Source organism: Amphiura filiformis, chromosome 7 (assembly GCF_039555335.1).
Source record: "Amphiura filiformis chromosome 7, Afil_fr2py, whole genome shotgun sequence".
Classification (NCBI taxonomy): domain Eukaryota; kingdom Metazoa; phylum Echinodermata; class Ophiuroidea; order Amphilepidida; family Amphiuridae; genus Amphiura; species Amphiura filiformis.
This window is the reverse complement of record NC_092634.1, coordinates 10,791,601-10,806,367: the sequence shown is the minus strand read 5'-3', so window position 1 is coordinate 10,806,367 and position 14,767 is coordinate 10,791,601. Positions and strand designations below refer to the sequence as shown.

Here is a 14,767-nt window from a genome sequence, read left to right as displayed (position 1 = left end):
CCCAAAATAAGCAAAAATCGCCAAAATCATAAAATCTGCCGTTGCTATGGCAACAAGCTCCGGAGGAATTTTTGATGTGACTTTTTGTAACCTACTACCAAACCCCTTTGACCTCATGCAATAAAAAAATTTTGACCGTTAGCAGGCACATGTGGTTTTTACACAGAATTGCAATTAATTGTTTTGTTTTTTTGTAAAAAGAAAGAAACAAAAACAAAAACACCTTTTTTTGATGTGGCAGAAAAAAACAATGCGAGCGCCGAGCGGGGACGAGAAACTAATTTTTTTTGTTGGCAATTGAATTACAAGGCCGGGGAGACATTTGAAATTAATTCCTCATTGTTACATCATACCGTATTAAAACGAGGTGGTTTGTCCAATACTTTTAGGCCAAATAAAAAATAAAACATGTTTCACGTCCCCTCCCGCTTCCTTTTTTGAGGTTTCTTCAATTTTATTTTTATTTTTTGAAATTCAGTTATAACTTTTCAAAAAATATGTTTAGGAAGTAGAGGTGCTTTCTATAGCCTTGCTAATATACAAGAAACACTTTTATAAGGTTTTGTGATAGTTAGAGGGGCCTATCTCTCAGAACAACAAATAAAAAGAGGCCTCCTCCTCTTTCCAGGCATTATTGTATACTAAAATAGTACGCTAAAATAGCTCTAATTATGGGTATTTACACCGACTTTGCGATAAAAAATAAAAAATAAAAAGCCCCCTCTTCCTCCTTTTTTTCAAAAACCCGGACGTGAAACATGTTTTTTATTTTATTTGGCTTAAGCTTATACAATTACAAACAACCTGTGTTTTTTTTCACAGTATCTGAATAACTTTACAAATTTGCACTTTTAGACTTTATCTCTCATTTCATGGAAACAGGTCTCAGTGGGCTCAGTAGTTCAGACTGCATAATTGGGAATGTTCAATTCAGACGAGGCTTTTGCTCCATTGGTGCTCTTGTTTTGATTCCAAATCAATTCTTCATTTTAAAAATAGGGATAGGTTAAACATTCTTTTCAAAAGGGTGATGTTTCAAATTTCTTAGGGAACCAGCTTATTTGATGCGGCATGATCTCCTGCTGAGTCAGTGCTGTACGGTGCGACCATTTTAGGCGCATTGGCCACTAGATTTTTGGTGATGGCGACTAAATATTCAATCCCTGGCGCCAATGGCGACTAACTGCTGAAGGTTTTAATCGCCAAAAACAAAACATGTATGTAATGTAGCATTCAAGAGTACGAATGTATGCTATGAATATGCATTTATCATGATGCCTCAATGGGGACTTCCTGGAAAACATAAAGGCTGCGTATGAAGTATGTAGCATTCAATGGGAATATGTAGCGGGGATAAAGAGGAAGGGATAAGCATCCTAGTCTGCTGCCCTCTTTTGAAATATGTATCCTAGGTCTAGACAATAGGCGGATTAGCGGCCATTTTGTCTTCGACATGATTTTATTCACATGTCCTTATACTTTAGTACACAAATATAAGTTAACAGGTTTACAATATTAAAATTATATTTTGAATATACAATATATTCTGTAGTAAATGGATCAAATGACGGTAATTGTTCATGTATTATAATATGCTTCATAAAATTAAACTGTCTGACCAGCTAGTATTCTCCTCCGCCGTCAGTATGATTCCAGACACTCCACGTACCGTGTTGCGAAGGTGGTGAAGACTAAAGCTGTATTGCCGAACACACATGCGTTAAAAAATATGTAGCCTAGGTCGAACAATAGCGTGACGTAGTTTCCGGCATTGTTCCTATGCACTTTCACCCTCCTGTATGTAGATCAGAGTACAGCAGCTATGAACATTCAACACACGTGGCTGTTCAGTTGGCACAGATTTTTTACCTGGGAGCAAAATTTGGGCGCCTAAATTTATAAAGTTAGGAGCCATTGGCTCCTCAATCAGTTTTTGCACCGTACAGCACTGTCCTGAGTCATTGACACCTTTTTCATCCATATTGGCCAAAAAATGAGAAGGTGCCGGCCAAAACAAGTATTTGAATAGGGGGGTCTGAAAATCAATATTTTCATAATATTTATTTTATGCCTAATTCTGTTAAAGTTGGCATTGGTTTGTGCAGGTAATTGATGTCTAGAATTCCATTTTTGAAAGTTGCATAAAAATTGGAGTTGTTGTTTTCTTAACATGACCGTTTTGCATCCAAATGTGAGGATGTGGGGGCGCTTTTCATAAAACATGCACATGTTCTTTTCACATGAAATTTTAATGATGTCAGTATGAAGATAATCACATGTGGCACATCCTCAAAAAATTTGGGCAGTATATTTCTTTTCGTTTGACCGTGGCACCATTTTTCGTATTCTCAGGTAGCCTTCCATTGAAACGTACACATTTTAAAGTGCATTGACCCCTGTACAGTTGAATGGCAGCATTCTATGAAATATTCAAATGGCTGCCAAAATCAAACCGTACCTGTATGTAAATCAGGGCTGTCAACTCTCACGCATTGGCCGTGAGTCTCACGCATTGGGTTACTTTCTCACGGTCTCACGCCAAGGTAGTATAATCTTACGCCTAGGTAGTAAATCTCACGCAAAAGCTGGAAAATGAGTAAAATCTCACGCATTGTCATGAATAATTTGTTGCTCCTACCCCCTTTTTTCACATTCTCGAGCACCGTGGCTGAAATGATCATATATGGTACAAAATGAACATTGGAGTCGGCAAATCCTGGTACGCCTCTGTCTCACGCCAAGCAATTCCAAAAGTTGACAGCCCTGATGTAAATCGCTTAAATTTCTTGAGCAGGTACCGGTTAGGGGTGTGATTTTCGGGTCATTTTGTGCCCGGGTACCCGGCGGGTAACCGGGTACCCGAAATTGCAAAAAAAAAAAAAAAATTTAAAAAGTTTTTTTTTTTTTTTTAGGTTTTGTAGTGTCTCTGGACCTAGACCTAAATGCTAGGATCATGGTTGACCTAAAAAAAAATTGAATTTGCACATTGTTTTGTGTTTTTAATCTGAAAATTGATACATAGTTTTCATGTCATACTCTATTAAAGGTCCGTAACCCGATCGACAGCATCATCCCCGATTTTTTTCATTGTTGATGAGGTTTTGGTATCACATAATAGATACTCTTTTTCTCATTACTATCCTGAAATTTGACGCTCCAAGTCGATGTATTTCCGGAGAAATCATGAAACACAGCGGTTTTTACAGGCTACCAGTTGTTCGCATTTTACACGACACGGGAGTTTTGGGTAGTCATAGAATGAAATCGGAATAGATTCGGAAGACTTCACCCCAGTACCAATTAGTCATAAAAAATACATCAAATAGGCCCCTAATGTCAAACTATAGATGGCGCTATAATGATATAAAACAAAAAACAAAAATAAAGAAATACATAAGAGGCAAAATAAATAACGAAACATGACTTTTTTTTTATTTGATTTGTTCGGGTTTGACAACCCTGGATAACCCAAGAAAGCCTCTATTGAAGCTTATTTCCATTGGGGTCCATTTGAACACCGGGACGGGTTTGGAACAGTCAGGGGTTAACACCCTACTCTTTTCGAAACTGGCTGCGAGATACATGTACAGGTATGGCTCTCTGTACACGGGACCGGCGGCTTAACGCCCCTCCGAAGGACGGAGTACTTTCATGATTCATTTACCCAATTCTAAATGAACCATGGGGAGAGCGGAAGCCTGAATTTAATCTACAGAAGTTGCCAATTAATTTCAGACTTTTTTTCCAAGTCAATATCCCAGCAAATCGCCACCGCTGAATCGAACCGGGACCTCATGCACTAAAGGCAAGTACCCTAACCATTGCGCCACGCTCTCCTGACCTATATTGTCGAGCATGATACGAGGAATATGAAAAAAATTATGAGAGCACCTCCCCCCCCCATTAAAAATTAGTTAAAAAATAAAACAAAGATAGCTAAAAATAAAGAAATAATTAAGCGAAGTAAATACAGCATGGGCTATCTTGTCAAGAATGATAATGAGCGCAGTGATATGTAATGTTTTCTAAGATTAATCAGTATGAATAAGAGGGTATAAAAGTGTACAGGCAAACACTTCCTGTTTCCACCGGGACATGTGCTCGGCCGTTGTTTCGGGATGCCTGACCAGAATGCAATTCACGCGTACCAGTGTATTGGCTTGCTAATATGCTAATTATTCACATTTATGCTGAAATTGTTCCCGCTTTTCTCACATAGATTGATAAAGGGACAATATTTGACATTGTATGTAAGTTTGAAGAGAAACCACATCCTAAACCGATAGGGTTACCCCCCTTTAATGATCAATATCAAAATGCATTCAAATTCAATGCATTTTGATATCATTAATAGAGTATGACATGAAAACTATGTATCGATTTTCAGATTAAAAACACATTTATAACAATGTGCAAAATTCAATTTTATTTTTTTATTTTTTTTTTTTGGTCAACCATGATCCTAGCATTTAGGTCTAGGTCCAGAGACACTACAAAACTGAAAAAAAAATTGAAATTTTTTTATTTTTATTTTTTTATTTATTTTTTAATTTCTTGTATCCGGGCAGGGAATTTCCTGCCCGGGTATTAGGATTTTGGGGCGGGACTGGAATTCCCGGACTCACTCACACCCTTAGTACCGGTACTACCTATGATTATCTTCATATATAAACCATTGAAATTTCCGCTTTAAAGATCGTTTGCAAGGCAGCTTGCAAGTTAAATGCGAAGCGCCCTCATATCCTTATTTAGACGTAGAATTTTAAACATCAATTACATACAAATCAATACCAACTTTAACAGAATCAGGCATATACCGTATTGGTCCGAGTATAGTCCCACCCGTTTTTTAGGTGAAAATTTTATACTCGGATAAAAATTAAAAAATTCCAAGTTTTTTTTTTTTTCCGGTTTTGGAGTGTCCCTAGACCTAGACTGGCCCCAGTCTCGGTTTCCATCTCTGGATAATGTAACAATAAATAATTACATAATGCCCTATTCCTGTAACCCTCCCCCCCCTTAGTTTTCTCAATGCCAAAAACCCATTCCACAAATCGACGCCACACACACAGTCAGTGCAGCAATATAGAAACACTAGGCGGTTACCCGTATTTCGCGGTTCTCGGCTGTCATGGTTATTGGCTTTTGCAGACCTCAAAATCAGGGTGTGTCCTTTGGCTGGGATCACTGTCCTCACAGCTGAGCTCAATTGCTGCTTTTTGCAATTTGACCTGACTTTCGCTCTCAATTTGAAATTTGACCTGACCTTTGACCATGGATGACCTAACGAACACAAATCTGAACTTCCTTGGCCAAAGTTACACCCACCCACCAAGTTTGAGCTCACTGAGCAATTAGAAATTTTTATGTTTTTTGACCTATGACCTCTCAACCGTAGATCTGACAAAAAAGTCGCCTTGAAAACTTTTGTTTGTTAGTCCAAGGTCCACTCACCTACCCACCAAGTTTGAGCTCCATAGGGGCAATTTGAAATTGTTACGGTACTTTTTCTGACCTATGACCTCTTAACCGTAGATCTGTAGAAAAGGTCACCGTGGAAACTTTTGTTTGTTAGTCCAAGGTCCACCCACCCATCAAGTTTGATAGGGGCAATTTGAAATTTTAAACTTTTTGACCTATGACCTCTTAACCGTAGGTCTGACGAAAAGGTCACTGTGGAAACTTTTATTTGTCAGTCCAAGGTCCACCCACCCACCAAGTTTGAGCTCGATAGGGGCAATTTGAAATTTTTACCTTTTTGACCTATGACCTCTTCACCGTAGGTCTAAAGAAAAGGTCACCGTGGAAACTTTTGTTTGTTAGTGCAAGGTCCACCCACCCACCAAGTTTGAGCTCCATAGGGGCAATGTGAAATTTTTACCTTTCTTGACCTATGACCTCTTAACCGTAGGTCTGATGAAAAGGTCACCGTGTAAACTTTTATTTGTTAGTCCAAGGTCCACCCACCCACCAAGTTTGAGCTCCATAGGGGCAATTTGAAATTTTTACCTTTCTTGACCTGTGACCTCTTACCCGTAGGTCTGACGAAAAGGTCACCGTGGAAACTTTTGTTTGATAGTCCAAGGTCAACACAATGGCATGGCTAGATTTGCCATTTAAAGTGTTTGAAATTAGACTTCAATTGAACTTGACCCGTCCTTGACCTTTGACCTTAAAAAATATAAACTTGTTCTTCCTCATACCAAGTTGCACCCACCCACCAAGTTTGAAGAATGTGCGACCCCTAGTCTCCGAGAAAATAGGCGGATCTCCATAGAGGAGATGAACAATAAATGCATGATTTCAAATGAATGGCGGTAGTCTTAAACATTGTTCAATCTTTTACGGTCAGCACATTTTATCTTCAAAAATTATTATATTTCATCATGGCATAAGTTTGGTAATATTAATCACTACCAATTTTGAGAAATTTGCTCCAACTCAAAGGTTATCTTTAATACATTGAGCAATACACTGTGTGTGTGACCTTGGATGACCCCAAAATGACCTTCCAAAAATTGGACTCTAAAAGGTGACTGTACCCACCAAGTTTCATGCGCATACAACATTTTTTACTAATTTGACCTCAGATGACCCCTGGGTGACCCCGGATGACCCCAAAATGACCTTCCAAAACTTTGACTTTAAAAGTTGACTGTACCCACCAAGTTTCATGCCCATACGATAGTTTTTTACTAATTTGACCTCAGATGACCCCCTCGATGACCTCGGGTGATCTTGGCCCACTAACTGAAACAAACTTGTTCAGTCTGAGGTCCAGATGCACCCATCCACCAAGTTTGAGGAACGTGCGACCCCTAGTCTCCGAGAAAATAGGCGGAAAACAGTTTTTACTAATTTGACCTCAGATGACCCCTGGTGACCTTGACCCACTAATCAATACAAACTTGTTCTGTCCTAGGTCAAGATGCACCTACCCACCAAGTTTCTTGCCCATATGACAGTTTTTACTAATTTGACCCCTAGATGACCTCTGGTGACATTGACCCACTAACCAATACAAACTTGTTCTGTCCCGGGTCAAGACACACCCACCCATCAAGTTTGAGGAACGTGCGACCCCCAGTCCCTGAGAAAAACAGTTTTTACTAATTTGACCCCTGAATGACCTTGGGTGACCTTGACCCACTAACCAATACAAACTTGTTCCGTGTGGGGTCAAGCTGCACCCACCCACCAAGTTTGAGGAACGTGCGACCCCTAGTCTCCGAGAAAATAGGCGGACAGACAGACTCACAGAGGGACAGAGTCACAGAGTCACAGACTACCAGTATTATTATATAGATAGATACTCGTATTATTAGTGAACGCGAAAGTACGCTGAATCCTCGACTGGTCCAATCTGTTTCAGATCTCCCTTCCAAATATTGGTTCAACGAAGCCCGGTGATTCTGATGTCAATTACGAAAGCCCCGCCCAGTTTCAATTCAAATATATGGTAGCATAAAGCTATGCCGCGGGATGTGATGCAAGATCGGATGGGACACTTGTCAACAACTGAGAGGTATTGAGCTCAAGTGGCACGCGTCTGATAGACCCATGGTACGCAGCGCAATAATAAAAGGCAACCACTGACTCGGACTTAGGCCTATTGTCCATATTGCGTACATTATCGCGTGCGGTTTGCAAATGTTCGCACATTATTTAGCTAGGGAAGCCTTTTCAAATATCCCCGCACTGCCAAGCTGCGTTGATTGGTCGGATACAATATCGTTGTTTTAGTCGCTTACACAAACGTTAATGTAGTGAAAACATGGACATGGTATATAGAAAGATTGCGTGACTCCAAATCCGTAAAAGTGAACTCCCAGCATTTTGTGGGAACTGGAAGGCAAATTGCTTACAGACTGGGAGGGTCCATGTATTGGGTTGATTTTTAATGCTATGTAATCTACATTACCAGTCGTTCTCCATGGACCCGAGGGAGGGTCTACCCTGACCTAGATGCTAGGATCATTCATGGTTGAAATAAAAAAAATCAAGATGTTTTGTGTTTTTAATATGAAAATTGATAATTTGTATGAATGTCATACTCTAATGATTTTAAAATGGATCCAAATTATCAATTTTCATATTAAAAACACAAAACATCTTGAATTTTTTTTAGGTCAACCATGAATGATCCCAGCATCTAGGTCTAGGTCCAGGGACACTCAAAACCGAAAAAAAAAACCTTAAAAGAGATTTTTACAATTTCTGGAATTTTTCGAAAATTGGGGGGCTGGGACTATACTCGAACGTGGGACTATACTCGGACGAATATGGTAATAATGATTGTTGATGAAAATATTGATTTTCAGACCCCCCAACAGACCCCACTGTCCAAATACTTGTTTTGGCCAGCACCTTCTCATTTTTCGGCCGATTTGGATGAAAAAGTTGTCAAAATGCTCAGGAGATCATACTGCATCAAATCAGCTGGTTCCCTAAGAAATTTGAAGCATCATCATTCTTTAACCCACCACTATTTAAAAGTTTCTATTAAATTTGATTCCAATTTAACTCTCAGTCGTTCAAAATAATCAAACCCAATTCATGGTTTAAGTTAATGTTCGAGTTGATATTATAGTTATTTGATTTCCTTACTTTTGTGTGTTTAGACAATGATGCTTCGGTTATTGTACGTAGCAGAGTTGATTTATCTCAAGGTCATACATATGGACCCTTCAAAGGCAGAGTTAAACCTTTGCCTGAGGATGGAGAATTGCCATTTGGTGCATGGAAGGTTAGTCATTTTTCATTGAGAAACAAAGTTTTTTATAACAAACTGTTGAAATGTTTAATATTTATTCCACTGCTAGGAATAGTCACAGTCACACCATATGTCTGTCAACAATGCCAGATTGCCAGATGAATACACCTCTGTAGTAGATTGGAACAAGCAAGATAAAGTATCTTGCCCAAGGCACAGCACAATTGGCTGTGATGAATTTTGAATCCACTGTTGATAATGTTGTTAATTATGCCATATATCAGTAATTAGAAAGCTTTTGCCACTTCTTCCAGAGAGATCCAAGCCAAAGAGGAGTGTAATAATGGAGAATGAGAGAACTTCATGGAAGTAAATACTTGTACTACTGTCGTAGTCCACCTAATATAAGCACCTGAGCTGTACAGAATTTTTTTCAAAAGCCAACTGACTAAGTGCCTCCTTTTCAATGTACCTAACTACAGTTCTGAAACATCTAAATGTAATGCCAGAACATTTGTTTGATTGTCCTCATCTGACCGACCCTAATGGAAACTCTATAAAGTAAATGTTTTGACTGGACAAAGGTGTACCAGAAATTCCAGAAAAGAACTTTTATTCTGTCTCAATTTTTGACATCCTGAAAAGTTTTACAGTTTCTTCACATTTCTAAATATGAAGTGATACAGTAGATAAATACCCCTTGAATTTATATGTCTACACAATGTATGTGGGCAATGGGCTATTCCAGATGTATTCCGCACTTCCATGGAAGACATTTAAAAAAATACAATTCCAGCTGGAATTGAGAATTTTCCAGCAGTCATATTTAGCAAAGATTCCGGCTGGAGGGTATGGAAAACATTGAGATTAGGTGAAATTCCGGCTGCTAAAATAAACGAAAAAACAAGAGTGGGGATTGTGAAAGGCCATGATGTGCCTATGGAAGACATTCACATTTCTTAATATTCCGTCTGGAAAATGGTCAAAAATGCTCCAATTCCAGCAGAATCTTCACTTATGATCACCATCTCGATTAACCTATGAAAGACATTTACTTGAATTCTGGCTGGAAACAAAAAATGTTCTAATTCCAGCTGGAACCCTATGGAAGACATTTACATTTACGTGAATTCCGGCTGGCCATATTAGACATTACCACAATTCCGGCAGTGTCTTCCATAGGGTTTTCCTGACATGAGAATTCGCTGTCAATTTAGCCCAATTCGGAAGTGTCTTCCATGGGGTCTTGTGAATACATCTGGAATAGCCCAATGAATGTCATGGTTTATCAATTCCAAATTTTGACTTTTATTTTATCATTTTAATAAGTCCCCCCCCCCCCACCCCCAAGTAATGTCATTTTCTGACATGCATGTCAAATATCTAAAGGGTAAGTGTAATTTAACCTTTTCATTGGTAAGATTATGTAATAGTTTGGTACAATTTCTACCTGAGAAATAAATTTTGTGTATCGGTACTTGGATTTACAATTTCAGATTTACTGTGGACCAGAGGAGCCAGTAAAGACTTTTGCAAGCAATGATGCTTCACTTCCAAACTGGCTTCGGTTTATCAAATCTACTGAAGATGAGTCACAACAGAATGTCATTCTTGTGGAGCAAGGAAAGAAGTTCTATTTTGAGGTAGGTTTAATAATACAGAGTGTCCCAAAGTAAAGGTTGCATGTAGAAAATGAACTGCAGTTTGTGATAGTACAACAAAATGGGTTTTTTTAGATATTTATTATATTTACCCTTCTTATAAGTGTCTGCTAAGTTTCAACTCTGTATCTTAAAGCAACTTAACAATAACTTATGAAATTCACAGTTTTTATTTCTTTATTTGGCACAATTTGATCATCTCAGACCGATGTTGGAAAACATGTTATTAACTTTGACATTAAGAATTTCATCTGATCGAGACTTACGTTTTTTTGGATGTTTCATCAACCATCGGTTGACTTCATCAGCAGTTTTGCTGTTTTGAAGTGCTGTGTGATATTAAACCGGCAACTCTAGAAGTTGGAGCAGCATCACCTCCTGTGTCAAAGTTCTTATGTTATTAACTTCCTCTAAGTAGAATCATATATATTTACTTGCAATTTACTTGCATTTGTGAGTATCAATTCTGTGAGTATTGGTAAAATACCCAGCCCTGGAAATACTACATAAAACATGGTACGGTACTGTCCCATATTCCACATATTCTAATTTCATATGTCTACATGCATGTAACTAATGCTATAGAGTGAAATTTCAAACCTTCTATTGGTAAGAGTAAGACTTAAGAATGACTACTACACCAAGGGATTAGCATTATGGTTATAATTGTTTTGAGTTAGGATTAGGGTTGAGATTAGGGTTAGGATTAGGGTTGAGATTAGGGTTAGGATTAAGGGATTATGAGGATGTGATTAGGAGTATGGTTGGGATAGGTTGGTACCACTGTTTAAAGTACTCCATTTCATCTTGTACAGGTGACCAGAGACATGCCTAAGGGTGAGGAATACTTCCTTATGGGAAGACGTATTGAAGAACCACCTCCACCCCCAGTGAAGGAACCTCCAACTGCCATAGAACCTGGAAAGGAACCTCCAGCCTCCATAGTGCCTGGCAAAAAGAGAGGCCCTGGTCGACCTCCTAAGAAATACTTGACACCAGAGGAACAAGAACTACAGAATGTTTTAAAGGTTTGTGACATTTAAAGGGATGTAGGAAGAATCTTGACATATATCTTGTATATTGGGATCGGGATCGGATCTGACCGATCTGTGCATTTTGAAATAATTGGAGATTGGCACTGCCGATCTTACAACACAAGACCCCCTATATTTGACCAAAATTGAGCTCCAAAAGACCCTTGATTTTGATAATTTCAGCTCTAAAAGACCCCAAAATTGCTCATTCCTTGTATTTCTGGGTTTTTTTTTTCCCAGGCGATTTTCAACCAGAAAGACCCTTGATTTTGACTGTTCACAGCTCCAAAAGTCCCCATTTTACTTGTTCGCAGCTCCAAAAGACCCCAGTTTTACCGTGCGCCGTCAGCTCCCAAAGACCCACCACCTCAAAATTCGGGCAACATACCTACCAAATTGTTTTGATGTGCCCCCCTCCCCGGTGCAGTCATGCATACACCACATTTTTAATCATCATTAGAGCTGTTTTTCTTGATTGATCTGTGTTTAGTTAACTACAGTACTTTATCAATTACAGGAGGCCCATGCACAAGCTTCCCTTTCAGGCAGAGGAAGAAGTCGTAAATGCACTCTGTGTGCAAAAACCTTCACCTCATCTGTGCTATTCATGCAACATAGACAAGAATGTGCTGTCATCAAGAACACGGAAGAGGAGGAAGATGATGATGATGATGAAGAAGAGGATGAACTGGACGAAGAAGGAGGGGAGGACGAGGAGGAGGGGGATGAAGAAAATAGCATTAAAGAAGAACAGGAATTAATTGAAGAAGAAGGTAAACACTAATTATCAATATTTTTCTTGCCCCCCCTCAGTTTTGAGGCAAAAAACCCCAAATTACGTAATTTTCCGCTTTTTGCGTCAATTTTGCACAAAATTGGTCGATTTTGCACAAAATTGGTCGATTTTGCCCCGAAATCACTTTGCCCCCAATGCACCCCGAAAAAAATTCCTGGTGCCGCCACTGCAAATCTTCAGTTTATAGCGATTCAAGTCCAAATGTATGAAAAAACTAGCATATATTCATTATTTTTGTGTAATATTTGCATATGGTAATGGCAAAGATAAAATTGATTTTAAAGGTACTTCAAAAATCAGGAGGTATGTTTTCTTGAGGCAATCACCCTGAAGCAAATGAAATGGTCTCTATTTCCCATAGCGATATATGTTGTGTGTGTTTGTTCATTTTTAACAGTCTTTATTTCCCGGAGGGAAAGTCAGCTCAGTGGGATTTCTCACCCAAATGGTGTTTCCAGCAATTAAAGTTTTACATCTGACAGTGAGAGAGAGAAACCATAGCTATATCGATAACTTTTAAAAGGGTGGAGGGTCTGATTTAAGAGTTATTAACCTTGCATCTAGCGTAAGTGCATGTAAGCGATCACATTTTAGTGGCTACCTTTTTGCAAAAAACACAACACATTTTTTAATCTGCCCTGCACAGTTGTATTGTGTACATACATCATACTCGGGTATGCAGTCATGGTTACCAGCATGAACTGGAACTCAGTGGCATAGCCAAGGGGTAGCTTTCCTCTGTGTGATCTCTTTCCCATGCAGGAAACTGGCTGTGGGTGAATTGATTTTTAGGACTTCTTTGCCCATTTTTGACAATGTTTATCAAATTTTGCACCTCTTGAAAGTTGCTCCCCCTGGAACTGGCTTTAAAAGTATTTGACAATATCATTGTTATTTCATTTGTAAAGGTAACAGTCAAGGAAGTACAGAAGTTTTTGGTGAAACAAGTGAAGTAAAGGACATCCAATCCACCTCACAACCCCAACCTGTACGTGCACCTGTCAAACGCTCATGGCCTTCTGGTGCCAAGCGTCCTGTTGGAAGACCAAGAAAAGATGGCCGGCCTCCTATCCCCAGGAAAAAACGCAGAGGCAGGCGTAAACGCAAGAGAGTAGATGACGATGAAGATTTTCCGGGACGCAGTGTTAAGATTCAGAAAGACGAGTGCATTCCAACTGTTGAAGATGCAGAGAAATTTCCTTTCAAATGTGAAGTGTGCGAGAAGATATTCTCTACTAAGACATGGCATGATTTACATCGTGTGCAACATGATTCACCACTGCTTACCTATCTTGTGTGTGCTCTGTGTGATGAAGCTTTCAAATTCCTGACAGGTTAGAGCTGACAATTCTCATGGTTGTAGCTACAGTTTATCCACTCTGAAGTACAAAGTAACAACGCGCGCGTATACAGCGCGTAAACAGTGCGCAGTGCTGCGTCACTGCTGCAGGTATGTGTGCCTTCAAAGTCGGCACAATGTGTACATCCGCGTCGGTACTTTGTATTTCAGAGTAGATTGACTCTATGATATAATCTGTTCAAAGTTCCTTTTATGCGTTAACCATCGTTTACACGCACAGGACGTCAAGCATGTGCATAGGACCTTGTGGAAAATAATACATGCTGGATGGTTAGCAGTACACATAATTTGAAAAAGGAAATCTGCAAAATATATTATGCAGGCATGCCAGTTTTCAGGCAATTGCCCAATTTCAAACTCTTTGTTGCTCCAAATTTCCACACTTTAATTTATTTTGAGGCTGTAGAGCCCAAATTCATACACTTTTCAGGCTTTTCCTGGACTTTAATTTATTTTCAGCCCGTTTTGAGGCTGTAGAGTCCAAATTCATGCACTTTATCGAGCATTTCCTGCAAAGTCACTTCAAGCCACTGGCATCCCTGATTATGCTTCAATGCAGAAAACCTTCTTGATGGCTCAGTTCAGTGTACAAATTAAGTGGTAATCCGGTAGTCCTGACTACCTGATTTGCTGACGGATAACCAGAAATTCACTGTAGGTTATCCGTCGGACAATAACACTTTTTTCAGCTTCGTGCAGTATTAAAATGATTTTCTTCGTAATCCTCAAAGCTTTGAAGTTTCAAACCACCACATTCCCCACATAATTAGTTAGGGCTTGAGTTTGTGCTGTGTGACCTTCTTTCAGTCCAAACTAGTACTGACATAGCTTTGTGGGCGCAATAGCAGCGCCTGTGATGATGATGAGGCTTTGACATCAGCCAAAAACTTAGATTTTAGAATCTACACTGGATTTTGTATTGATTTTTGTGTCTTTTCTTTAATTTTGAGTACCGGTACTTAAGTTTTTAGTAGTTATGATATTTTATTAAATCCCAATTTAGGCGGATATATACGGATTACCAAAAACTCTGGCGGATGACCAGATTTCATGACCTGGTTATCTGCCGGATAACCTGATTTTTTTTCTTAATTTGTACACTGGCTCAGTTGATGGATTGATAAGGAGATTTGGTGGTCTTTTGTTCAAATAATCCTGGTCAGAAAGATAATTCATCCTTTGTTCTTGATTATGTTTTGAGAG

General features: G+C 39.1%; 1 protein-coding gene across 1 annotated transcript in view; it reads left to right on the top strand.

The window, feature by feature from the left end:
* Positions 1–14,767, top strand: part of LOC140157624 (uncharacterized) — a 31,442-nt gene that overhangs the window by 6,115 nt on the left and 10,560 nt on the right. Inside the window, exons 2-6 of the mRNA XM_072180862.1 lie at positions 8,622–8,746; positions 10,210–10,356; positions 11,190–11,402; positions 11,926–12,181; positions 13,113–13,538. Of these exons, the coding sequence (XP_072036963.1) occupies positions 8,622–8,746; positions 10,210–10,356; positions 11,190–11,402; positions 11,926–12,181; positions 13,113–13,538 (1,167 nt within the window). The remainder of the gene's footprint in view (positions 1–8,621; positions 8,747–10,209; positions 10,357–11,189; positions 11,403–11,925; positions 12,182–13,112; positions 13,539–14,767) is intronic.